General features: G+C 44.4%; 1 protein-coding gene across 11 annotated transcripts in view; it reads left to right on the top strand.

Annotated features, from left to right (window-relative positions):
• The window catches only part of fbrsl1 (fibrosin-like 1), a 273,826-nt gene extending 246,277 nt beyond the window's left edge, over nucleotides 1–27,549 (top strand). For 2 of the 11 annotated variants that reach the window (XM_063488923.1, XM_063488928.1), the window contains 13 exons: nucleotides 10,746–11,142; nucleotides 11,824–12,083; nucleotides 13,686–13,846; nucleotides 17,945–17,995; nucleotides 18,204–18,299; nucleotides 19,955–20,026; nucleotides 20,216–20,245; nucleotides 20,544–20,615; nucleotides 21,296–21,428; nucleotides 22,124–22,207; nucleotides 23,416–23,499; nucleotides 24,323–24,581; nucleotides 25,066–27,549. In XM_063488923.1, the coding sequence (XP_063344993.1) occupies nucleotides 10,746–11,142; nucleotides 11,824–12,083; nucleotides 13,686–13,846; nucleotides 17,945–17,995; nucleotides 18,204–18,299; nucleotides 19,955–20,026; nucleotides 20,216–20,245; nucleotides 20,544–20,615; nucleotides 21,296–21,428; nucleotides 22,124–22,207; nucleotides 23,416–23,499; nucleotides 24,323–24,581; nucleotides 25,066–26,362 (2,996 nt within the window). In that variant the 3' untranslated portion in view covers nucleotides 26,363–27,549. Of the gene's footprint in view, nucleotides 1–10,745; nucleotides 11,143–11,823; nucleotides 12,084–13,685; nucleotides 13,847–14,033; nucleotides 14,285–17,944; nucleotides 17,996–18,203; nucleotides 18,300–19,954; nucleotides 20,027–20,215; nucleotides 20,246–20,543; nucleotides 20,616–21,295; nucleotides 21,429–22,123; nucleotides 22,208–23,415; nucleotides 23,500–24,322; nucleotides 24,582–25,065 lie in introns of all 11 variants that reach the window. The other 9 variants (XM_063488918.1, XM_063488921.1, XM_063488919.1 and 6 more) reach the window with 8 other exon arrangements.
• The last annotated feature ends 352 nt before the right edge of the window (nucleotides 27,550–27,901 follow it).

Raw genomic sequence — 27,901 nt, forward strand, 5'->3', positions numbered from 1 at the left:
CATTGTTTACTTATGAGAATACATGACCAGCGTCTTATCACAGCTGTCAGGCCTGAAATGTAAAGCGTGTCGCCTGTGATCACTTGCAGGTTTTCTTGTTTTTAATCCTTCAACTCCAGTCATTCTGCTAGCGAGAGTGGGTCCTCCCCTCCTCACGCACACACAACCCACATCCCCACACCCCACCCTTTATTTGTTTGAAGATCCCAGTTCTTCGCTATGTGCATTTTAAGCTCATCTGTGCTGAGAGGTTCAGAGCCAATGTTGTTTGCAGATGAGGCTGTAACACTCATTGACAAAGCCAGATGGTAGGCGATTGTGGCCAAACATGACACTTGGATAATGTACAATCGCTGGCAGGGGGACAGTCAGCAGCCTAGATGGATATTACGAACATGCTTGTAATGCATTGGGATCAGTTCACACAGCCTTATAAAGATGGAAAAACCATCAACATGAACAAAACGGATGTAAAATGCTCCAGATTCCATGAGAGACGAAGGACGTCCAAGTATCAGAAGAATGTGCCAGAGAATTTAGGGGTGAAAGGAGGTGAACCCAGTAAACACGATCCCAAATCAAACAGAAGTATCATCCTGCTGTATAACGTATTTCCCAAGTATAACCAGATGGGTGGTCCGCCTCCAGTGTTTGTTCGGTATTCATAGCCCCTTACCTTTTCACTGGTAGCATATTAGTACCCATGTTTCTGTCAGTGGCTTATCAGAGCCACTGTGTCTACAAGTAAAACCACAGGCTTGGGCTAGCTTGAGTGAGGGTTGGGTCTGGAGAGGTTTGCGATAGAGCCTAGCTATTAGCCTAGAACTCAACACATGGTGAAAGATGTAACCCGATACGCACTCCTGAGAAAAGGCTTGTGTTTGCTTGTGCATTTCACCAGGAAAGAGCAGCATTCATTAATCGTCCCAGTGTTTGTTAACAGACAGGGAGTAATTCACTGAGACAGAGCACCCTGCGTTTTGGACAGTTCAGAGGAGGTTAAAAAAAAGGAACATGAACAGTGTGGTCTCCTCCAATATTCAAGCGGTCATCTGTTTGGCTGTTGTTTTTGGCTACCGGTGAATTCCCTGCACTGGGCCTTGGTGGTGGGGCCCCTAATGACCTCTGACTGACTCTAATACCCCATTCAGCTGAGCATGGGCTCCAGCCTTTCTGGCTGTTGGGTTAGTACTGCTGTGTTGAAGGGTGAGCAGCAGGACTGGGATTTCACTGTTGTTTGCTTTGGGAAAGAGCAAGAGAGATTGTTCCAATGTCATACAACCCACGGAGAAATGTGTACAGAGGACTACCAGCAGTATCGACTGGGGTTAGGCTGATATATGTAGTCTTGCTGATATTTTCCTTTTGTTAAGATCAGATTTCCCACCTTTGTATAATGCTGTTTCTCTGATTTAACATGTACTGTATAGCATTATTTACTAGATTATCATCAACAAGAATTGGGTGATTAAATCGTGTATCAGAGCTATTTTAAAAATAATGAATAAAATAATTTTTTCTTTTCCTTTTTGGTTCATATTTATGTAAATTTTCAGTGGTAAATATTCACATTAAACATGGCCAAAGTTTTAAATTGACTGGTTTCAAAAAGTGGAGCTATCCTAATTTGTTCATATCAGGTACAAAGCCCTGCCCATAAAGATGGCTTCAAAGGTCACCAAAACTCATTGTTTCAGACTTCGTATTAACCGAGGGACTAAACTGTGAGATCACTGTGAACTTTAAACCAAGCAACGATACCAGAGTAAAAACAAACAAACATATGGAGTCAAAAATATTATAAATATCCCGTTTACAATATATTTTAACAGTTGTAATAGTGACCATTTCAAAATATTGAAATACTTGACAAATTTGTGAATATCTTGGCATTATTAGTACAGAAATGCAATCTTAAAAACAATTGGTAGCGCAGCCTATTACAAGCGATCTGCAGAGTCAGCCCAGTGTTATCAGCACTGATATTTACTTTCCAAAGAGCACATCTGTTAAAGCCTAACTGTGACCAATTGCATCAAAATCACGCCTGCCTGTGTTTTTGGAAAAGATCAATATATGGTTATCTCTATCACTAATGATACAGTTATTGACTCATCAACTGTGCAGACAAGTGCCTCGGGCTCCTTATCAGCTGTGGCACACTGTATTAGTGTGTCGGGTTGGTGTAGCGCCGGCCTAATCCTGGTAGCAGGTGCCACTAGAGCCGAGGTAGAGTGGTCATGTTTTTCAGGGAGGATGAGCCATCTGGGTCTTGATACTTTATGGTGCTTAAAACACACTCTCAAGTGTGACACTCCCAGCACTTACCTTTTAGCTGCACACAATAATCTAAGCGCTGGCTGCTAAAGGGAGCGAGGAGGCTTTCAGGAGAATTTACAGGGTTTGATGTGGTGTGGCGCCTCCACTTCGACATGGATTCATGAAACAGTCAGACACACTTGGCGGTTTGATTTTGATTCCTCTAACTCCTTCAGTGTTGTTTTTGTCATATTCTGTCTGAAATATGTCGAGCAGAAAGAAAGCCTGTTTGGTTTGGTTTTTGTTTTTTTGCCTTTTTGTGCCAGCAAACCTTGCTCAACACTTTTCTGGGGCCCTGTGTTGTTTTGTTTTCTCTTTTCTTTTTCTTTTTTTCTTCCCCTGGTGTAGTCTGTTTCATCTTGCGAGTGATTTGGCTCATTTCAGAGTCCAATTTCGCTCCCGTTTTACCGTGCACCACCCCTCTCCTCACAGACATACTCACATTCACACATTTCCCCAATCTGACACGCTGCCTTCACACTCCAAACAAATCAATTCTTCACTTTCCACACTTGGAACACCAGAGTGAAATGCTGCCGCTCATAGCAGCCCTGCAAACACGCACACTGTTGTTCCTTGCCCACTAGGGCTAAAGGAGGCTAGATTCTTCGTTTGTGTGTGTGTGTGTGTGTGTGTGTGTGTGTGTGTGTGTGTGTGTGTGTGTGTGTGTGTGTGTGTGTGTGTGTGTGTGTGTTTGTTGGCGTCCGCTTGCATGTGTGGCATGGGTTTAGGTGCAGACGATGCTGGGTTTAGGTTAGCGGCAGCCTCAAAGGTCAGTATCCAGGCCTTGTCTCCATTAGTTTACTTGACACGATTCTGTACCCTCTGCTCCCTCTTCCCTCCCCTCTGCCTTATTAACTAACCTCTCTTTTCCTCTTTCTCCCCCCGGTCTGGGTCACTTTATCCCTCTTCCTTGGCCTCTAATCAAGAATGATGAATGAGGTGCAAGGAAGGACAGCGAATGTTTGTGAACCTAATACACCCTCCAATTGTCACTCTTGTTGTGGCGGCAGTGGGGAGAAGGAGGGTAGTGCTTTTGAGAAGGCTTTTGTGTGTGTTTGTCTAACTAAGCTGTGAATGAGAGCTATTTCAAACATCTCTACTCCAGTCCTTTAAGTGTGTCATCAAGCCTTGACGTGTAATTTATCGACCCCCCCACCCAAAAGCGAAAAAAAAAAACCAACGCTCGAGACTAGACTGAGGTGTTTTTTGGGGGTTTTTTTGTTTTGTTTTTTTTAAGTATTGGCTTTCAGATATTACAAGCTCTGACTATTATAGGAAGAAAAGGTTTGTAGCTCATCAGAGCACAGCTCTTTTGGCATGTAGTCTTTAACAAGGCAAAATGGCAGCACTAGTGCCGTCTTCAGCAGCTGCTGCGTCTCCATCTGTAAGCCTAAATACCCAGCAGCACTACAGGAGCCGTGCAGCAGTGGGATCCTCCTATAGAAGTGGCACCGACATGACACCAGTGACTCTATAGTGGACAGTGTGTCCGGGGGGCTGCTAATATGTGAAACTTAAGGCCAAACAATTCAAAGCTCACTATCTTTAGACAGATACTCCGCTAGGATCTTAGGACCAGATTTCATTTACGCTGAAGATTATTGTAGTGATACTGACTTATCAATTGGCTTAAGAGTGTAGAAGTTGGTTTTAGTTATCAAACAATATTTTTGATAAGCTAGCACTTTCAGTCAATATTACATCAAAATGCCAAACAGCTGCGTGTAGCTAGTTTGAAGTTTATGGCACTAATAGTGTATGATTTCACCAGTGCATTTGGAAAATGTCAATTTTCTGCACTGAAAAAAAGTACATGACACATTATTTACTTTGAAATGTTAAACTTGGAGCAGTAGTTATGTTGCAACTGGTTGCATATGACTGTAAATGCAACAGTGTTTTGGTTTTAAATTCCTGTGGCATGCTGTACGAGTACAGCTAGAGCATCGATAGGCTCTTGAATGTTTAGAGAAGCAGTATCAACGTGTAAGCATGAAAAGACAAAGAAAAGTGTTGTCTGATGGATGGTCTAGCTATCTGGCTGTCACTGATGAATGGATATTTGTTTTTAGCCATTCCCACTAATGTGATACCAAGACTTTAGAACATTAGTTGTCTCCACATTTTTGGTTGTCAAAGGGTATTATTAATCTTCTTTTTTTTTTCTTTTTTTTTTTAAAAAGATGCTTTATTTGCATGAAGCAGGTGAGTAGCTCAGGCACTATCTTAATTTAAAGCACAGCTTGCAATACTCATCCACTTTATCTCAAAAAAATGCACTGGAAACGTGATCTGTCTGCAAGGATGTTTGCCCTACCCCTTTCTCTGCACTAAACTGCAACGGCTGCATATGTCAAAACAGTGAATGAGGTATGGTGAATGGTTAGGAGCTGTCAGCTTCCAGTTGTTGCTTTGCTTTCAGAGTGGGGAGTGAAAACGGAGATGGAGGAGGAGGTAAAGAAAAACATGCTGGCTCTTTCAGCCTACTGTCATGCCACTTAAGATTTGTTGAAGGATTTTCACCCAACCATTTCCATCCCATTGAGAAGTAATCAGTACGGCACTGAAAGATAATATTATATCCACTTAGATGCATGTGGGTTTCGTGCACGTTCATACATGAAATGAAGCTGGGAAACAGTGGGTCTGTTTACACTGCTACACACTCACTCCCTCCATTTCTGCTTGGACTTGAAGCTTCCTGGCAAAAAGCTCCTTGTCTTTGTGTCTCCTACATTCCTTCTCGTCCTCTCTTTCATTCCTACCTCCTTCCCCTCCATTCTCTGCGGATTATGAGCCAGCTGGTAGGCTAATAGAGGATGCTTTCCTGCGGGGCACCAAAGTGATACTGTTCAGGCAGTATGGAAGCTTAAGTAAAGCTGACACGCTGCTCAAGAACTACAGCCCACACTGAGCTCCACAGAAGCCTGTAGAGAGATTCTGAAAAGGTCTTTAAGGTATGGGAGACACAGGGAGGCTGCCGCTGTCCTCCCACCGCTGAGCTGTGATGTGGGAAGCAGGAGTTAAGTCCTTTATTAGAAGTGGCAGCCGTTGTCTCCAGTCACCTCGATAATTGCGGCACCACGTCCACTGCTATAATCAATTGAGACAGCTGCCGCTGCGGCGTTCAAGTCCATCAGGCAGGCGTGTCATGCTAATTAATGAAATGATAAGGCTAGTGCTTTCAGCGTCGCGCAAATAACTCCTGAAGGCCCCCCTTCTCTTTTCAAGACAAAATCTAGCCTCAAAGTTCAAGTTACCCCTCCCGTTCTCCGCATGTTGGCTGCCTGTCCACTGTGGCCCAAAGGGGAAAAGGGGTCACAGAGGTTGGGGATGGGTCAGTGACAGTGAAAGGGGTCAGATTTTAGGCTGGCAGGGTGGGCCGTGTCAGAGGAGCCATTAGACTTGAGTTTTTCTGTTGAAAGTTCCAAGATGTCTACCCTTTTATTTAGGAGAGCCCAGTGGCACTGACCTTAGATGACCCAGCAGTGTTCATAAGGAGCTGAGACTGATGGCTTTCCCAAAGCACATGAGCTCTGCTAGACACATTTTGGGGGAGGGAGGATCCTGACAGAAAAGGAAGTGCGAGCGTGGAGACGCCTTGCTTTGCAGCAACACATTATAGCCAGGGGTTAATGACAGTTTAACATTGCTTTTGGAGCTCCACTGGACCGTGCATGATATAAAAGGGTTTAGACAGTCAACATCTCAACCTCTGTTGTTTCCGCACTCACTCTTTTCCCTCCAATTTAAAGATGTACTCGTTTGCCTCGCATCCACAACGATGGCATATGTGCCATAAGGGATGACTGGCATATGTGTCCTGCACCATATGGCTCGAGATTGAATTGGGATGTGATATGCGCAGGAAAAACTGATTCATCTCTCAGTTTGAGCTGCCAGCTCTGTGAAATGAACATTAGGTTGTCGATTTATGCCTGTGCTTTGACTGTAAACGTGTTACAGCTTAACACCCATCCCCATTCTGGTGCCATTCACTCCTTGGTGAGCCGCGGCAAAAAGACAGAGAGAAATAATTGAAACGTGTCAGCTGTCCCCACTCTTTAGCTATCTTGGCCAGCTTTCTCCTCTTACACCCCCCCCCCCCCCCCCCCCCCCCCATTTACATCTCCCAGAGATTTGCAAAAATGTCGCCTTGGCTCCCCTCGTTACCAGTTTGGAGATGCTCGAGGCAGATTAAATAGTGTGAGGCAAAGCAAGCCGTTGCAAATTTCTCCTATGATTTTATTATTAGCACAATGATTCAACACTGCTCAGCCCTTCTGTTCCTCTCATACAAAATCATTTTGTTGAAATCACCCCGCCTGTTTCCTATGACTGAATACCTCACGGCAACGAAGTGTTGATTGGCAAGACTGCGGTTTCCTGCCTTCTGCCAGTATCTGTTATAGCCATCTTCCACAGTCACTCACTCATGAGCTAAGCCTTGGCTCTGTGCAGATTGCTTGTCTAGAGAGGTACAAAAACCAAATCATTGTGAGCTCAACCGTCAAGAGCAGCAGAATATCCTGTCAGCCAAAGCCAGCGGGAGACGCATCAAGGCAGTATGCATTCTCACATACTGTCTGCAACCTCCAACGTCTTTCGGCGGATATGCTGCTTTATTTAAATATCTGTCTGTTCATGTCCTTATTTTATCACTGCCCTGACTGTTTATGCTTTGGCAAAGCCATGAAGGGAGTGAACCGCAGTGTTTGCCTAGTAAATGAGAACACCCAGTGGCCCTAAGCCCCCGACATCCCCTTATCATAGGGATACTTTGCATATTCTCGTATCTAATCTGAAAGGGCTTTTTGCATACAGGTTCTGTTTCCCTGGCTGTTGTATATACTGGTATCAGTGTCAGCCGTGAGCAGGTAATTTATGTAACACGCTCATTTGCATGCACAGCATTAGCTTGCTGAGGGTTTTAGTTGGAAACCAAATGAGAATTTTCTCTAGAGCCCTTGTTTCATTCATGAGGTTGCAGGGGCCATTTGCAGGTAGCCAGGTGTGTATTTAAAATAAAGTAGTTAAACAAGCTTCAAAGTAAATGATTTCTAAAGATGAGGAAATGTGTGCAAGGCTTTTCTTCTGGGTTTCTCCATTGTGTTTCTAGTGCCAAGACACCTTAAAGGAATCTCTTGCTCACGGGGAGTATGCCATGCACCAGCAAGCCACAGTCCAGCTAAGGGCCAAGCAATTTCAGACTGGTCCAAGCCATTCCAATCTGGGCCATCTGGCTGCGTAAAGGCCACAGAGGACCAGATCAGTGACAGCTCTCCAGATGTTCCATGGGGACAAACAGGGTCACAAGTTAAGGGTATCGAAGGCAGGAACAGCTGTGTAGCGACACCATGTTCACCTCAGATTCCCCTCTGGACACATCAGTTATTACCAACAAATCCCAGTGGCTTGTTGTCCGTCTGCTACCTTAGTCCCTGCATCCCTACGCTCCACCCCTTCCACTCCCCAACCCACGGTATAGCACACTGAGGCACGTGCACACAGGGCGAGGCCCAATTCCCTCGAGTAAGCAGGGCCACGAGAACAACTATAAAAAGATCAATACTGGGATGAGATGTCATCTGGTGAGCAGACTTGCCAACACCCCCCTAGGGAATGTCCCTGCGCCCCCCACCCCCCAGTGCACTAACCCAGCTAAGGGGAGAGGGGTGCCACCCCCACCACTGGGCTGCCCTCCAACCTGTCTGACTCACCCAGACCATCTGCTCAGGTTTGCAGGGCAGAGCTTCAGGACAGCACTTTTTTTTGCGCACTCGTATGGCATTTGTTTCACATGATTGCCTGTGGCTGGCCTACTGTTTTCCTCAGTATGTAATTTCAGGGAGTATATTACATATCCTGCGGAAAAGAGGAACAACTTTGTGTTTTGTTTTTGCAGTTTAATGAAATGCATGACAGTCAGCTGACAGTTGTGCAGTGTTGCTTTGCATTGATGGGACCAAAAAAAACAAACAAACAAAAAGTCATTTTTTGTGGTGGACGTTTTTGGACTTCAAAGCTTCTGTGTTAGCATTTTAGCCACTGCCATTTTGTTCATATGGCATAGCAGAGTGCTAAGTTATCAGCTAAGGCTGGAAAGCATGGTTAGCTAGCTACATTTACAAACTGTATGGGTGCACGTATTTTACTCAGCAAAACTAAAGTACTATCTTGTGTGTGCCACACAAGAAGCCATATTAAACTGAATTTTAAATTCAATTTAAAATTCTGCAAAAGGCACCAACAGCTTAAACACAGTGATGCAGTCCAGCCTTTGGCTAACTTAAAATAGCAGAAAAAAAATCAGCTACAGCTCCCTCTGGTTGCACACCTGCCAGTCAAAGCAGCCACACCCTGACTTTAAACCTTACCAGTATCCAGATGTGCAAGTTCTAGAAAAATATCACGCAGCATAGGGTTTTTATGAAGGAGTATGACTGTGTCAGAGTTGTCATGCATACATATTGTATATTTTTCAAAAGGGTAGATAAACCTATTAAAAAAAAGTCAGTTTGCAAACAATAAAAATCTGTTGGATAATGCAACTCTTTTTCTTTGTCCAACAAACCGGTCTGATTTTTCTCACTTTGTTCTGCCCTTCACTAAAATGAAGTTGCATGTGTTTGCCAACAGTAAAAACTTGTGTCCATGTTCCATTCATTCGTGTGCACGTGTGGGTGTGTTTTATTGCGCGTGCAATCGTATATGTGTGTGTGTGTGTGTGTGTGTGTGCGCGTTTGTGAGTGTGAGTTAGCTTTCAGAGGGATTTTAATGAGGGATGTGTTGGTCTGTGCCGATCTCTGCCTCCATTAGAGCCCATTAGAATCATCATTAAGATAACCCGGCGCTCTCTGTGGCCCTGGCTTAGAATGCGAAGCCCCCACCCCCCTCCCTTCCCTCTATGGTCGTAGTGAGACTTCCTTCAGTATCACTCGCCTTGCATTATGTCTGGGAAAACTGGTTGCCATGGCAACATCACCCAACAGCGACATTTTGACTGTGGATATTTGCTTCTTCTCCTCCGTTTGTCTGTCTGTGCCCGCCTCTGTGTTTTTGCCATTGAGTATTCCTCTTTCTCTGTCCCCGTAACACCGAGAGTCTGACAGTTTAATCCAAGTCCCAGACCCCAATAAATCCGGAGGTCTATATAGGCCTGGACCCAGGAATTCATTTGAAAATTATGACACCATAGCCAGCCCCAGTTCTCCTATAAATGTAAGGAGTAAATGGAAGAGGAGCTCAACAAATAAAGAAATAAAGAAATAAATAAAAGCCCTGCCTTGCCTTTTTATTGGCCTTTTTATGGGTGTTAGGATCCTTGAAAGATTAAGCAGGCTGTTAATAGGGCCTGGATATTCCATTAGTGGGCTGCATGTTGAGTTCTCACTGGTTTGACAGCAGCTCCCAGCTCTTCTCATTTTGTTACTGTTGAGTGTGCCCATGGATCTTTTTTAATTGAAGCACTGCTATGTCTTTTGACTGAAACCCTGCTGTATCTGAGCACTCGTAGATTAGAGCCACCAAGAGGGCACCACCAAGCTGTCTGTCTGCCTGTCTATCTCTGTGCATGTGTGCATAGTTAAAATGAATACCAGTAGTAGCAGCTTTGATTAGCTCAGAAGCTACAGTAGTGATTTTGCTGTTGCAGTTGTCACACAAGCGTATCCTCAAGCTCACAATCTTTGTGGGCCATTTTCCTTTGCATTTAACTCTGGGAGAAGCACAAAATCACCAACTGGCTTGTCTTATTCATTAAGATTCATAAGTGCTTTGAGATTCTTTGTACGTAAAAGGTGTCGAGATGCTGCTTTTTCTCCCACTTTTATTTGCCTGCTACAACAGCATATAATTATAGTCATTAAATTGCGACAGTCTAAGTACGAAAAGTCGTTGTTCTGTGGAATGCTGATTATAAAAGCTTCTTGTCTGTTGAAAAGGCCGCTGATGAATGGTAAAAAATGGGTTCAGAGTGCTTTCCTGTGGTTTCCCCTATCCCCTGAAAGAACAAGAAGGAAAGATAGAAAGATGCCAGAGCCAGAGAGGCCAAGATAAGGGGCCATGATCTCTCCTCACAACACAATTGAAACATAATTATTTCATGCCAGATTGTGTGCTCAGCAAAGCCCTGAATGGGGGCCGACATTTAACTTTAATTAGCTGTGATTTATTCATACTGACTGGATCGCAGAAAGAAATTGGATCATCTGATTATAGTCAAGCATGAAAATGACCTGATTAAACACTTAATGGAACCTAGGGAGAGGGAAACAAGAGGAACCTTGGGCAGAAGACACTGGGACAACATTAAAAAGGCAGAGAGGGAGCAGTTTTTTCATGTGTTAGGTGTTACTGAGTCAAACGAAGATGAAGTTTAACATGTTTCTCCTTAAATTTTAACTGTTTTTTCCCCATTTCAGGTGTGCCAACGAATGAGAGTCCTGAGTCCAAGACTTGTAGCTCAGCCAAAGTCTCCGGTCTCCAGCGCAGCCAGGAGCAGAGCAACAGTGAGGTGCCCTTTGCACCTCCCGTGCCCAGCCCCACCCCGGCTTCGGCACCTACGGGCTCCCCTGCCCCTGCTGCAGCGGCGGCACCCTCAGAGCCTCCTAGGTTACGGCTTCCCACCCCGCCTCCTCTCAGTGTTAAAAAGGAGCTGCAACTTCCACCCCCTGTCCCTACACCTCCCCTGTTGAGGGCACCGCCCCACCCCCACCCTCCTCACCCACACTCGCACCAGGAGCCTCGTGTTCTGCCCCGACAGCACCACGCACGGCCAGTGCACCACCCGTTGCCGTACAGCAGCCTCCACGAAATCAGGTATTTTTACTGAGGCATAGAAAATAGGCTACCCGCTAAGAATTATGAGTATAAACCTGCTAAAGAAACCACACGGTTCAGCTGTGTTAGTGCCATATTCACCAACCTCAGCTGGCCAGCTCAGACCACCAGAGAGCTCAGCGCTGCAGACTACCAGAAAGCAAACAGAAATTCAGTACCCAGTACTGTCTTCACTTTCACCGTCTCACCTTTTGTACCTGTTCACGGTGTTGTGTTGCAGACACTAACACTTTCCTTGTGTTTCCTGCCACTCTAGTGAAGACAGTATAACCTGCCAGAACTTCCAAATTAATATGATCTAGTCCAATAGACAATTCTATATTCCACACAGTATTGACTGTTTTCATGTGGATATTGATTTTTTCCCCCTCACAATAACCAGCTGTCAGATTTACTGTTTTCATCGGGCAACACTGCAGTGCACACAGCATGATTTCCCATTTCACCTCAACTTTTCAGATTGTGCCCTCACCTCTTTTAATTCAATATAAGAAGCATTATTAGAAAATCACTCTTATTTGGTCAAAGTAAGCTGAACTTACAGTGAGATACCTACAAGAAAAAGCAACACAGTATGTGGATATGCATTTACAGTTTGTATTAACATTGTAAATAATGGTAATAGTGATTGCATTTTTTTGTACCCCATTAAATCTTTAGCCACAGCAGCAGTCCAGTGGGTCTTCCCAAACAGCATTTACCCCTGTCCCCTCACCACCACCTGAGTGGGCTTCCATCCTCGGCCCCTGCATTGCCTCTCTCCATAGCCAACCTTTCTACCTCGCACTATTCCTCCCTACGGAGCCCAGCCCATCGCCATTCGGCCATGTTTGCAACCCCAGCCACACTGCCGCCGCCACCGACCTTACCAACCAACAGTTTAGTGGTGCCCGGGCACCCCGCCGGCACCCCCTACCCAGGTAAAGCTGCGCACCTTAAACGCTGCACGGTAGCTTTAGCGGAGACGCAAAGTCCAAAGAAAAACAACTTCAGAGGGAGCAGCACTAAGTTTTCAATCTGATTTATTTTTTACACTAACATTTTTGATTTATTATTTATTCTTGAGATTAACAAAAGAACTGCAAACACTTACGCTTCTACAGTACGGTTCATCTTTAGATAAATTACACTTAGCTGTACAACTGTGTTCATGCTGCAATTGCAGTTGTTTAAAAAAAGGATTTATAGATGCATAAAATACTAACCTGACAAATATTGTTTAACCTACTACAGTTAGTCGAGGATTTTTATACCATTAATGGCACAAAAAATGTTACATTGTTTGAAACAAGTCAAGTGTTTATGCATCATTTGCTGATCTGGTAAGTGCTCATTCTTTACTTTTTTTTTAAATAAAAAGGCTATTGAGTTATTCTACAATGCATTTATTCCTTAGTGAAGACTTGAGGGATTTAGCCCTTTCTTAGAAGTTTAGTTTGTCCAGATCCCAATATTTTAAATAGAACCAATATACCAGTGGTGCTGATCTATTAACTATGCTTAACTATTTGCTGGTATATTGATAAATTTATAACAGCTGATAAATTAAAATAGTAAGTAGTAGTAAGTAAGTAAAGACGAGATGGTAGAAATACTGTTAACGCCATGTTATGAGTGTTAATACTTCAAAGTTTGTTAACCAGAGGCAGGTATTCCAAAACTGTATTGGCAACACAGTTTTGGAATACCACAACAACCAGCTGAGCAGAGTCAGAGCAATCCACAAATTGTCGTAATAGGTAATGAGTCTTAGTAAGGACTCATAAATAACCACACATGATGAATGCTAGGGATATCTGTTTATGGTTTGTGTACTGGCTATCGGATTTTAAATCATCCGATATCGGTGCCAGTATCAGTGTCAGTTTTAAAAATCTTATATTGGTCAGGCTCTAATTGTACATCCGTTTTCCATAGTGCCTCAGCATAGTAAATTGCAATGACAAATTTGCATGAATCTTTAAAGCACTCTATGCAGCACATGGGATATTAATGCTAATAACACAGTAGGCAGTAAGCACTTAGAGCTCATCAATAAACTGAAAAAAGTACAAAGGGTCTTGCATAGAAATAACTGTTGGGCATTACAGAGTGGAAAAGTATATTAAATGGAAATAAATACACTTGGGGTCCCTTCTTAGATGGTCTGCATTTCTAGTAGCACAGATATTAAATGGTCACAAGGACTGTAAGAGGGCTTGGATGCATCACGAGTAAATGTCATCTAACAATCAGACAGCCACCACGGTCGGAGACAGCACACCGAAAGCAGCCAGTCTGCAACTGGCACAGCCAGAATTGTGTTGCCTAGCATGGAAACACGAGTGATTTGTAACGATTTTTAATATGTTCAAAGATTCTATCGAAACAGGCGATCTCATCAGAAAAGAAAATGTCTCCAGACATGATGGGTGTCTCCAAAATAAGCAGTAAATATGCCAGTTGTGAAATGACTTTCTCATAGAGGGCAAGAGTGTGTGTGTTTTCTGCTGGGATGACTCTTGGTTCTTTCTTGTCTTTAGATACCAGCCTGTTGATATCATTCAACCAACCAATCATGTATTGCCAGCCTCATTCGGGGATTCTGATTGGCACATTGTCACAGGCAACTCTCTTACCACCACCAATGAGTCCCCACGTAGAAAACCCTCACAGCATGAGCTGGAGAAACAGAGAATGCCAGGTGACTATTTTCTTTTTTCTCTTCTACCCTTGTTGTGAAGACTGACTGGGCGCCCGTGCCTTTTTTTTTCTTGTGTCCCCCCTTCCGCCCCCCCCCCCCCTTCCTGTTTTCTTTCTTTTTTTTCCTTTTTTTTGCTTTTCTTTTCTTTCTTTTTTTTTGGGTTTCCCCTCGCTCTCCTTTCTTGCAGAGCATGACCTCCTGAGGCAGGAGCTGAACAACCGTTTCCTGGTTCAGAGTTCAGAGCGGGGCCGGGGGCCGTCCGCTTCGCCGTTGGCCCCTGTGTCACTCCTGAGGGCCGAGTTTCACCAACACCAGCACATGCACCAGCACCAACACACCCACCAGCACACCTTCACGCCCTTCCCCGCAAGTCTGCCCCCGGCCGCCATCCTCACCCCGCCCACCGCACCCCCCATGGTGCGTACCCAAGCCAGAAATGTGAGGATAAGTAAAATAAGCTCCCGTAACTTCCCACCAACTCACCTGTTACCCCTCCCAATTTCCTCTTCAATCAACTCCTCCCTTTTTTTTCTTTACCCCCAAATTTGCCAGTTTTGTCCTGTAGCTGTAAGAACCCCTCCCTTCAGAAAAATCTGACACTTTGAGTTTGAATTTTTTATTTATTTTTTTGCACTCTTCCTGTGGACAACAAGCTGGAAGCATCACGTTTAATTGGGGCTGCCACCTCCCATTACACAAACACACACACACGAGCATGTTTACTACACTGTCAGTTTAATTGCTTCAAGTACATATTTCCATTATCAGCAACTATATTTATATTTATTCAACAGACTGATGAGGCAACATAAGATAAGATAAGATACCTTTATTAGTCCCACAAGGGGAAATTTCATGTTAAGGCTGCCGACCTATTGCACGCAATGGCGGCGCCATCTTACCCTCCGACCATACTTACATTACACAAAAACATCACATGGGGAAGACAGGTCAGAGAGGTATAACAATGGAAATTGTAAAATGTTAAAAGAGATTTTTTTTATTTGTAATTTTAAATTAGCAATAGCATGTTCATGGATGGATTCCATTATATTTTCATTATTAACAGTGTGGAGGTGTTCAGCCATGTGTTTTTAGCATGTTTAGCCCCAGCTTTTTTAAACGACACAACAAATGATAACATTTCTCACTTTCAGTGTTTGATATGTTGCCCTTTGATTGTTTCAATTCTATTAACTCATTTAAATATTTTATTTTGCTTTTATTTACATTTTACACAGCATCCCAACATTATTAGAAAGGACTGTAGAGTTTCAGTACGCTTCAGTTTTTATAGAAGCTATTTTCCTAGGCCTTAGGTGTTTAGATGTGCCTTTTCATTAAAAACAAAGGTACTAATAAGCCGATCTGTGTCTGTATGAATACATTCCTGCAGACTTGTGGTTTTATACATACATATATATACACCGACATATATGTGTGTGTTTGTGTAACAGGGACTTATTGCTGCGTGTACGTGTGTGCAAAGCCCAAAAGCAACCATACATTCCAATGACAAATTCAAAGCTTTTCTAGTGGGTCAGATGACCTCATTGTGGGTAAAGGGGGGAAATGACATCATTGTAAAACTGTTTTGATAACGTTTCTAATTGCTTCCGTGTTTTAAATGCCAACAAGTCTGGAGGGAAGAGGGAGGGGCGTTTAACACTGGCAGCTCTCAAAATTTACACAGAGGAAAAAAGGTTATGACTATTCATCCATCATTTGAAATGCACAGCAATCTCTGTCAGTCGAATCAGATGGCTCCCCATTTGTAGCTTTTTGCCATTAGTCTAATAGATCTAATCCATCTTGTCATGACCTCTGATTAAAAGCCCGTGGTCCCATTAAGGCCCAACTCCAAGATTATCCCCATCCTGTACATTAGAAATCAGAGCTCTGATATTTATGGCACAGTCAGATAAGCATAAAGGCCGTTTACATGATTCTTTGGTCAGCACACACGCTGTTATCTGGTCTGCTGTTCATTCCTTACATGGAAGGAATTATGCGCTACACAATCCTCTCTTTGAAGATGAAAGAAGTGACCCCCCTCCCGCCAACACCACCACCACCACCACCACCACCATCTCTTTTTGTGTCGTTTCAGTGGGATTTTACACTGACGTTAATGTTGCTGTTGTGTATTTTGTCGTTTTTGCTGTTTTTACTTAACGTATGCCTTTCCCTCCCTCCTACCCCTCAGTAGCAATATTGCTTTCTTCTCTTTAGTGCTTGCTTAAAGAAGCAGAGTAATGATGATGTTGTGGCTGTTTTTACTGTTTTGCCATGAAAAGCTAGACCAAGTGTTTCCCAGCTGTGCATCCTCTTTCTATCTCTCTCACACACACGCTCACACTTTCCTCCTGCTCTCTAGATGCCCCATGTCATTTCAACTATGTAACAGCCCTTGGCTAATGGCTGTAATTAATGAAATTATGAAGCCTCTATATTTGTTTATTGTTCTACGCCCTCGAGCAGCTGGCTTGCCAAATGGCAGCAGTGAATGCCTGCCCCCTTGCTCCTGCCATGTCTTTGGACGAGAAATATTTTTAATTGTTATAGGATGAAATATTAAGCGTTAATTAGCCAAAGCGGTTTACTATAAAACTGTGACAGCCTCCATAAATTTTAAGGCAAGACTTTTTTTTTTCTTTATTTGTTTTTTTTTAACAAGGCCATAAAGCCAAAATCCCCTCTCCAGTGACAGACATTAAACAGGCCGCGCCTTCAGAAGCGCAGAGGAGCTGTTTAATGAGCTCGGAAGCTGGCTCAGCATTTCCTCTCAATGGGCTGTCTTTGATTCGGGGCCATTATCGCCCACAAACAGGGCCGCCGACACCATTGCCGCTGTTATTACCATTCTGCGCACAGATGTGATTGGACCTGCTTCACCAGACGGCCCTGTGTCCCAAACCCTGCATCTGCACCAGCAGCTTTACCAGCTCTAGCCCGCCCCCCCTCCCCAGCCACCCCTGTCGCTGCACGCGTGCACACAGAAAATCTGATTCATACCCGTTCATTTTCCCATTTTATGTAAACCCAAAACATCTGCGCCTGCCAACTGAGCTTTGAGAAAACACTCGCAAAAAGTACCTGCAAATGGTTTGTGTATTTACGGAATAGGAATAAGTTACTGTCACTTGTAATTAGACGTTTTCAAAATAGAGAGCTGGTATTGGCTCGCGAACAGACATACAAAGTCCTCATTCATGCTCCCTTCTCTCTCTTCCTCCCTCCCTCCTGTCCATCTCAGCTTACCGACTACTTTCTCGTGTGTGCGCAGGGCATGATCGGAAACATTTTAAATGTAACCACACTGTTTTCATCTGGCAAATTCCAACTAAAATTATTCTGATAGGCTAAGTTCTGCCACAGAAACGGTTTCCTCACAATTCTGAGGTGGTGTCGGTTTCAACCATTTAATCAGCTGAAATCCCATCTCCTTAAATCAGTCTCAATCATACAAGGCAGACTGTTCACACAGCTTCACATATGACCTCCGTGGTTTTACGGACTGACCTGCTTTTTTGTCTTGTCGCTCCAAGTCTTTTGAAGTACAGTTTCCTAACACTGCAAACAAGTTACATGTCTTCTTGTACTTCCTTCCCAGATATACCATTGGGGCTTTTTGCACAAAAAAAAATCTCAGCAGTCAAAAGCAATTAGATTCACATTTCTTCAGATTTTCCAGTGATTAGAAACAACTGGTCTGGCCTTAAAACTGTCTGATTCCTAAGCTGGGCCTCCACGCCCAATGTCTGTATGCTCAATTGAAAAATCATGCAGGCTGTCTTCATCTTGGCAGTGTGCTTAAGCGGTTGTATTGTTAGTGATTTAACTGCCTATCTGACCACGCTGTTTAAGTAAACCCATGACCAGTTCAAGCCAGCTGCTTTACCCCAGGGCTTGTTATTCTGGACCAAACCCTGCTTGTTACCAGTTACAGATGTTGAGCATGTGTTTTTGCCTTTGTAATGTAAAAAAAAAATAATGAGACCTTATTACCAAAGAAGGCTATTGTATGAGGGATTTTGTTAGAGTATATCATTATGTGGACTTTTGTTTCCTAATTCTTTTCTTTTCTGTCTGTTCCAGTTCGACAAATATGGCCCCAAACTGGACAATCCATTCATCAGACATTCAAATGTAAGTTTCTTTTTTTCGCACTAATTTAAATGTGTTAACAGTATTTGCATATGGCAAATCAAATATTTGACATATTTGAATGTTGCCTTGACAGCATTTATTGTGGCAGTGGCTTTGTGTGTGTGTGTATATATATGCTTGAGTCCTGTATGTATGACTGTATGATTTTGTTTTGTGTCTCCCATCTTCCCCTTCCTCCCCCTTCCAGTTCTTCCCCTCCTACCCCCCAACCATGCCAGGCATGCCCCCGCTGCTCCCACACTCAGGACCCTTCAGCTCGCTGCAAGGAGCCTTCCAGCCCAAGGTCAGACCCGCATCCCTTAACCCACTGTCTACAAACAGGAGATTTTAAGGGAGCTTGAGCATAAAAGAAACCACAAAGTGTGCACACTTTTACAAGAAAAACACTTTATAAGTGCGCAAAAGGAAAACAAAAATTTAAAAATGCAGGTGGACTCCTAGCCTTAGTCACGACAGGCCAAAAATAGGACCGTGATGTCTGCCTGTCCAGAAGAGCAGAAGGGAGGAGATGCAGGGGACGTCGAGGAGCGGGAGGGTGTGAGTCTGGCAGATGCTCAGGGGCTGTGACCTGAAGTAAGCCACCAATCAAAGCTGGCCTAAATCCGCTGGCCCTATTCCCAGAGGGCTCAGTGATGGAGGTTCCCTTTTGTGGAAGGCCCCTCCAGATGGTTCAAAGCGCAGTTTTATGCATCCAAAGCCCCTGCTAAGTATTCTTGGAGACGAGCTTGGGGGGATAGAGCTTGGGAAGTATGTTTGTTTGTGGGGCCTGGCGACCCTGGTCACTGTGCAGAATCACCCGATCTCTAATAAGGCAATAGATTAAGGCCTGATTTAGACTTCTGCGGGGACTCTTTGTAGTGCTTACGGTGTAACCTACATAAGTGGCCGACATCGTTGGCGGCATTTATGCTTGTATGTGGTGCGTTGTGTTAATTACCATGTAGTCCTGTCCTGGTGTTTTACACTTCAGTGCCAGCTGATGGAAACAAATAAAATGCTGGGCCTTTTGGTTATTTTGGGGGGGGGGGATTGCAAACATATTTGTCCCTCTAGTTTTTCCACTTCTTTGTAATTTCCATCACGTTCATTCCCATAGTTTCAGCAATCTCCCTCCAGGTATTTCCTGACATTTGTGAGTCCTTTATATTGATGCTATGATTATAATTCCTTAAACCGAGATTCTCTCACTGATAAAATTTAGAAACGTGGCAAAAAAGTTGCCAGAAACACAAATGAATCGATGATGCTGAACAAGCAAATCATACTAGTTGTGGGCTGCATTGACCCAATGTATAGTTACATTTCTAAGGAGGTGCATGCCAGGTTAGGCCATGTGAAATGACATGTGTTTCCTGCTGGAGCATAAAACCCCAGGAACAATGTTGATCTAGGATCTTGTGCTCTGCAGACAAACGTTTAGAGATGTGTTACTCTGGCATAACTCTGAACTCTGGGAAGCATCATTGCAGTTTTACCTATATCAGCTATAGCTGACCATAGTGCAGCTAATTATATGGGTTGGAATAGATGCTCGAGGGTCTTCGAGTAGTTTTGCAAGAAATTCTTCTTACATGCTTTCATGCTATCTCCATAACAGCACTGACACAAAGCATAAGAAAAAGGTTTAGTCCCATAAAAGTAGAATGCATGTGAGGATATTTGTAAGGGTACATTAGCAGTAAAAATGAAAACTGGGATTACAGTAATCTTATTCATTCTCTCAGGGGATATTTAAAAAAAATAAATGGAAAAAATGCAATTAACAGTGTTCTACAGAGGACACTCTTGAGGATGCCTGAGACCCCCTTTGGGAATTATTATATGAGGTCAAATTGTTTTGTATTGTTGTGGCAAGTTTAGTTTCTTTCTTTCCCTATGCAGATGTTACAGATGTGGTTGATCACCATGTATCTTTTTGTCTTTGTCTTTCTCTGTCAGGCATCCAATCCCATCGATGTAGCAGCACGTCCTGGAGCAGTGCCTCATACACTTCTGCAGAAGGACCCACGGGTAAGCATCAGACCGATAGCATCGCAGCCAGTCTGCTCATATTCCTTCTGATGATAGCCACACATAATCCAGTACATATGTCTCAAAGAGAAATCTTTTTAAGACATTTCTTCTCATGCATTTCAGTTTTACATTTAGTAGTATGTGTCTTTGTTGTTCGTAATAATGATTATCTGTTTATCCATACAGATAACAGATCCATTCAGGACCTCTGTTAGGGTAAGTAGATGCCTTATCCTTTTCTGTTAAATGCTTCATCTCTCTGGCCAGGCCACAAAGTCTAAAACCTTAAAATTCTTTAACAATTCTCGATTAAGCAAATGCAGGGTTTTGGCTGCATTTACGCTTAGCTTTGAGGTCTGTATTGGGGTTAGATATTCTTAATATGTTGCCTGGTTGCAAATTCTGATGAGTTCCCACTTTGTAGTTTGGCCAGAAAAGCTCTATGCCAAAATCAATTTTTAGCTCCCCATATCAAAGCCAGCAGGCTAACCTCAGTTTCTCTCTAAATTTTTAGAAACCTGGCAAGTGGTGTGCAGTGCATGTCCAGATCGCATGGCAGATCTACCACCACCAGCAGAAAATGAAGGTGCGTGAGACAGATAGTAATGTTTTTAAGGAATCTTGCTGTCATGTAAAGCCAGATACACTATATTGGTTATGGAAAACGGGCCAAATAACTAACTTATTGAAAACACTACATGCTAGAGCAGATCGAGCGGACTTGGATCTTTTGTTTGGATCTAAACATAGAACGATCACATGATTGGAAAGAGGCAGAAAGCTTTAAAAGAAGCAAAGCCCAACACATGAAGGCTCCACTTTAAACATATATTTTCTATAAAGCATGGTTCTCTCTGACTCCATAAGAGAAGGGGTAGATGGTAACAGTAGCACTCGGTATCAGAAGCAACATGTGAACACAGAACAGAAATGCTTATATGAATTACTCCTCTCACTGACAGAGGATGGTGTGGCCTTGCCATGGAGATCCTCTGCTAATGCCACTGGCCCTGGGTGTCTCAGGCTTTTCTTGGGCCCAGAACCCCAGTTGCCAAGGATTTTGTTTCCCTAATCAGCTTACATATATTTGTTATAACACAGCTAGTCAGAATTGAAAACATGGAGCCATTGTCAAAGTCTCTGTCCTTCTCTGAGCTCTCATCCAGTGTAGCTGACGATCGCTCACGCTCACTCCCTTGTTAGAAATGTTTCGTGCTGTTGCGTACTGACCTAATTTTCTTTGTCTCCCTCTCTGCTTTTCTACAGCAAATGCAGCTGGACCCTCACAAACTTGACATGAATGGGAAGCTGGACCTGTTTAGTCGACCCCCAGCACCAGGAGTCTTCCCAGGGTTCCCGTACCCTCACGATCTGGCACGACCCCTCTTCCCCTCCACAGGTTGGTCAAGGCTCAAAATACCTACTGCATGTCTCTGTACACCTCCCAGACCGAGGCAACATATTGAAAACACTCAAACTTCAAGCCTCCTAATGTCATTACTGCCTTTATGGAAATTAACATTTATAACTACATTTTGAAAAACACTTTTTATTTTCCCTCTCGTGCAATGTTCACATAATTATAGTGCTTTGGTAGCAAGTGTTTTGCCTGTAAAGGGAGTCAGATATGTCTATGAATATGCATGGCTCTCAGTTAGGTAATTGACTGATGTGCCCTGTGTTGGAGGGCAACAGAGAAGAGAACGGCCTTTGACTGGTAATTATGCAGCGGTGTGTCAGAGGCACTCCTGTAATTGGTTCTATCATTAACAATTCATGAAATATGGGTGATGGTAGCAGTGTTTTGTGAAAGAGGCCAACTTGTTGTACATTCAAGAGCTGACCTCACTAAGCTGGTACAGACTCACGCACAAACAAATAACAGCTGCAATAAAACCAGCTGATATAGTTAGTAGCATCACTCCACTAACTCTTTGCTCATCGAGTTCACGTTGTATCAGAGTTTGTGATACTGTGGCAGAAATGCATTTGTTTAACTTAGGGTTTGGTTTGGCGTAAGATTGTTCCCCAACCGACCAGATGACTTGGCCGGATATGGATAATAACACTATTTCATCCTCTCTGTCCCGATAGGCTCTGGACACCCCCCTCCATCTCCATACGGCCCCCCCTCCCACCCCAGTGGATTCCTGCCTCCTAGCCATTTGGCAGGTAAGTGTAAGTAACCCCCATGTTTATCTTTTTTTTTATACATTTATCTCCTCTTTCAACACATGAGTCTCTCACTCACTCCTTCTTACACTCATGTTTCAAATACATTAAAAGCCACCAGGGTGTAATTTGAACCAAAGGTATTCCTAGTTTTTGATCTCAGGTTCACTTCAAGGTTAATGTACAATCCTGTTAGCAACAGCCAGCTGCAGTACTGCCTCTTACTTTACCATAATATTGAATGTAGCCATCCTGCAATCAGCCAGTGTAATTCATAATACGGTCGAAAATAACTCCAGAGTCCGGGTTTATTAAAATGGAAGTAGTTTCCAGCCTCCAGACCGATTTGTCATCCCTCATTTGTTCGGACAAACTATACACAGTGCAGCAGCATACAAGACACTATTTTCTATAAGCATGCCAAGCTGATTTCGTCGTACCCAGGAAGAAGGGAATAATGAAGGGGCGTTTGAGTCTTTGGTGCGTTCGGTTGTTTGCATTTTTATTCATCATCCTCAGTTCGGACTGAGACACTGTTTAAGTGTCAGTCCATTCTGTGCCTATGAAAACTGAGGATGAAGATTTAGCCAACAAATGGGAATTCATGTGTGAGGCAGAGGAGATTTCTCAATTGTTGTCTTTTCTAATACGTGAACAAGCTCCAGAATTAAAAATCCTTGAACCCTAATCGGTTGGCAAGTTGTGCATTTCCTGATGGATTATTTCCGATTTAAAGTGGGACTGCAAATTCTTAGTTAATGAGTGTCATTCGCTGACTTCTCAGACTAAATATTTGTGTTATCCCCGTAAATTTGGAGGCTATAGTCTGTGACTGATGGAGTCCATCAGATAGTGATTCACCAGTTAAATCACTGTGCTCTGTCTAGGCTAATTTCCACAGCTCCTAATTGTCTCGTCCTACCACAATCAATTTCCAGCTCAGCTCCAAGAACTCAAAACTAATTTCCCCACCAAGCAGCATTATTCCACAAGCCCCAGCAGGTCAGAGACACTCCACTCCAGTTAGTGGCAGTGAATCCAGCATCCAGGCAACCTGGCTACTGCAGGATTACCAGGCAGAGAGCTAGGGTTGCAGCGCTAGAAAACCACGGCTCGCTTGTAAGAGAAAAGCCGAGTGGAATGGGTTGGTGTTGGGGTGAGCACTGCTAGCCAGCCACCCCCCCTTTTGCTAATCCCTGTTTGGCATTTTGCAGATCCTTTCAGTCGCTCCAGTTCCTTTGGCGGCCTCGGCAACCTTTCAAGCAGTGCCTTCGGAGGATTAGGCAACCCCTCGCTTGGTAAGCGTTGGCCCCCTCTCCTCCTCCTCCTCCACCGCTCCTCCCTTCAATCTGGCCCCTGTGGCCAGTAACAGAATAGAGCAGGACAGCGTTAGACCACAGGGAGAGCCAGGAGGGGAGAAAAAAAATCTAGACACTTAGCTCTAGTTTCTGTGTCAAAACAGCCCTAGCCCAGGGAGGCCCAACAAGGCAGTACAGCACACCACAGCAAACCTCCTCCCTGCCTCCACTTCATCTACCAACTAAGTCCCTGACAGCCTGGCTTTAATCTGGCTGTGTTGCTGCCAATAGGCACTCTTAGGTCTGCTGTTTGGTGGTAATTCGTCTATTAATTATTTGACAAGCCCCTTCTGCACCACCATGGAGGGTTTTCTCTTTTCCCTTTGCATCCTTTCTCTATGCCTTTCTGTCTTACTCTTCATCCTTCCTATTTTTGTGTGCCAAATCGGTCACCCTGTTGTGAAAATGGATGTGATTGGAATAGACATGCCGTGGAATGCTAAGGTTCCCCTTGGCTTTTCACAGCTATCATCTCCAGAGGGCAGTGAGTCTCCCCTGTTCATCCGGTGCAGAAAAGGGAGGGGGGGGACCTTTAGTCTAAAAGCAAATGAGTAGGGGTTTTTTTTTCTCCAGTTCAAGGGGGAGGGGGGCATTAACCTCTAACTCTTTCAAACAGCTTCAGTGCTTCAGTGAGAGAACCTCCAGAGACAAAGACAAAAGCAGCTTTTGTTGTTGAGTCTTTCTCATCTTATGTGTCCTCAAGAAGGTTTTGTGCCCAATTAACTTACAGTGGGTCCCACGCCTGTCTGCTTCTTTCCTTCAGGGTCCAACAGCGTGTTTGGCACCAAGGAGGGGCCGGGAGGACTGCCCACATTTGGCAGCCCCCACCACGACACCTGGAACCGACTTCGACGAACCCCGCCGTCGTTCCCCACCCCGCCGCAGTGGCCCAAAACCGCAGATGCTGAGAGAAGCAGCTCCGCCAACAGCCACGAGAGAGAGCGAGAGAGGGAACGGGAAAGAGAGAGGGAGCGAGAGAAAAGAGACTCGTCAATCGGCAAAGAGGAGAAAGATAAAGACCGGTGGGTTAAACAAACTTTTGGTTGTATGTTTTTGTGTGTTGCTCACATCCAGTATGTAAAAACCGACTCCTGAAATAAGACCACAATAGCGACTATGATAAACCAGCATTATTATACATACAAGCTGATCAGTCAGACCAGAGCAGAGGAAAAACAGTGAATGTTTTTTTTCTAGGTAGTCACAAGTCGTATCCATGGAAACTGAAATAAATTGAACAACCGGCACGCTTATAAAAGAGCCTACGACACGACGCGCCGAGAGAAGCTATTTGTCAAAAATTAATTGGAAACATTTCTATGAATGGTATGGTAGCAGAATGAAGGGTCACCGTCAAACAGAGAACATCAGAGGGATACAAGAGCATGGCAACTTGTACGATTTAAAAGAGAATTATAAGGCAGATTTTATTGTTGAGAATTAATCAGACATTAACCAAACACGACCTACTGGCAAAAATAAAACTCTTACATTGTGCCGTTACAGGGATTCTGTGGATCGCAACCGCCACTCCAACCGCTCGTCTCCGGCCTCTGCACCAGTCAGCTACCAGATCAGCAGCCTGATTCGCTCCAGCAGCCAGAACTCGAGCGATTCAGGTCGGCATCACAGCGGCAGCGTAGACAGGGTCCGCGAGGCAGAGAAGGAGCTACTGGAGCGACACAGAGAGTCTTCCGCACTGGCTGATGTGAAGGTGAAGGAGAGTCGCTCGCCGGGCAAGGAGATGCTAGAGAGAAGACCCTCAGAAGACTCCATCAAACCCACTCAGCGTTCCCCTTCCCCCTACTCTAAGACAATGATCAATGAGCAGGGCATCAAGATGGCAGGCGGCCCTCTGTCTACGCTCAAGGACAGCGAGAGGAAGGAGCCCCCACCTGCAGAGCTCCTCCATAAGGTGAAAAATGACATGAAGATTAAGGAGGAGAGGAAGGAGGAGCAGGAGGTCATGGTGGTTAGTTCGGAGCCGGCCCCCCAGCCACCAGCCCAAGCTCTTCCTACTCCCGTCAGCCAACCGGGAAACCCGCACCACCACCATCCACCTTTGTCCCAGCAGCCCCCACTTCCTTCACCGCGTGGTAGTGACATCTCAGCACCTGGCCTGCATGGTGTCCCCATGGCACATTCTCTGCCTCTTTCCATGAGCGCCATGCCTCAGATGGGCAGCCTCAATGTGCTAGACCGGGCTCGCATGGCTCCCTTCATGGGAGCACTTGCAGGAAGAGAGCGCCTGCCGCACACAGCCTTTCCTTGGGATCCGCTCAGAGAGGCCTACCGCAGCCTGGATCTGCAACGTCGCATGGACTTCCAGCTCAGGCCTGAGCCGGGGCATCGTTTCCCCAGCATGTACGAACAGGAGCGAGCCTACCGTGAAAGGGAGGCTCATGACTACTCCCACCATGAGCACCTGTTGGAGGTACGCAGGGAGCACGAGAGAATGCGACAGCAAGCCGAGGAGCGAGAGCGTCTCCACTTGAGGGAGGAGCTGGACAGAGCACGGCTCCATCAGCTGCACCAGTCCCCAATGGAGGGCCATCTACCACACATGCCCCCCTTTATGCCCCACCTAGGTGGCATGCCCTACCCCAGACTCAGCCCCTCCACAGGACACAATGGCCCTCTGAACAGAACACCCCCTACCGCCGCACTTAGCGCACCCCCACCCCTTGTGCCAGCTGGCAGTGCCAGGCCAGCCTCGCCCCGGAGGACTACCCCCCTCACAACCACCCAGGACCCACGGGACTACTCCCCATCACGTAACCCCAAAGAGGTAGAGGCTCGGTAGCTTCTTGGAAAAGTGCAAAAATGTCTTACAGGGCGCATTCACACGCCCCCGCTCCTCTAATCTGAAATCTTGTTGTAAACAAAATGCACTGCTCTTCTTCGCCAGAGAAGAGCAAAAGTCCCTAAGGGAAAGGGTATGATTGTACAAATTAAAGGTGTGTAAGGCTAATTAAGCACATGCCATGACTTTATTTTTAGTGGACTGGAGGTCGAATAGTGTCGGTAAAGAGAACATAAATATGTGTATGTTTATTGCCGACTTAAATATTTGATAATTATTAATATATTAATCCAATACCTTTTTTTCAACTTTGTGCAAAATAGAGGTCCTCAAATGAGTTTGTACATTTCCTATCCTTGTTCCATGTATAGATATCATTTCTATGAATTTTATGTATTTTGTGCATTAGTCACGCCTTTTACAATATTTATCCCAGTTGATTGTGAGACATATCCCTTATGACCCACTGTAAAGACTGGATTTTGGTTTCAGTAATTTAACCTCATGGTACCAGGATATCCTCAGTGATGACAATGTACAATGCTACATTACCGATTTGTTCTGTTCATTTGTTTTGCCTTTGAGATATGCAGATAAATATATATTATGAGGTCTTTGTTGAGTCTCTGTAAAGAAAACAGATGTAAATAACTTGTTGCTATTCCTTCGCTGCAAGTTTACCATGTAAATTTATTAGGCTTTTTAACCATTTCTAGAAAAACAAAATCAAAACGAAACACGGGGAAATCACCTGCCTGCTGAATATTGCGGAGAGAGACAAGTGTGGCCGACGGACGGGAAGTACGAAGGGAGGGTGTTGTAAGGAGGCCTAAACGGATCATCTGCAATCTATGCAAAGCAGCACACAGCACCCTGCAGAAGAAATCACCTGGAGGGAAAAGACAATACCGGTGATACTGAGAGCAACCTGGATTTAACACCTGTTTATATTTACAAATGAAATAACGACTAAATAATTCAAAGACTTCCAAGTCACAAACTGGACCAGCCCCAGATAGAAAAATGAGGACACTGTTTAGTGGGCGGCAAAAGGACTCTCTCTGTCAACCTTGTGGTGTTGTGCAGTTGTTTTTCTTAGACTCTTGTATACAAAACAAGTAGAGTTTAGGCGTGCAAAAAAAAAATGAAAATGAACATTCATGGTTTAAAACGTACGGAATAAAGTTTGGACCTAATGTCAAACATTTCCTGCTCATCTTTAATTCTGGTGCTCAGCGCCGACTGCCAGCTGTGACTTTGTCTGTGAGCCGGACCTGCTGAGTGGTATGTGTATGTGAGGTTGATAGGTTTGCCAGCGATGCCTTAGTTTCTAGCATTTAGAGCATTTACTCATCTGATACCAAGCTATTACTTTAAAATCATAAAGCCAACTGACTTGGCTGGCAGAGTAGCCTAAGCCATCAGATCATTTGACCGTAATCTGTCATACATGGGCTGCAGAGCTCTTCACAGGGATCAATGAGATTGGGCCAAGGCAATACAGGGAGGGACTAATAGAACATTGATTTTGTATGAAAG

This window comes from Pelmatolapia mariae, linkage group LG12 (assembly GCF_036321145.2).
Source record: "Pelmatolapia mariae isolate MD_Pm_ZW linkage group LG12, Pm_UMD_F_2, whole genome shotgun sequence".
In the NCBI taxonomy this organism is placed as follows: domain Eukaryota; kingdom Metazoa; phylum Chordata; class Actinopteri; order Cichliformes; family Cichlidae; genus Pelmatolapia; species Pelmatolapia mariae.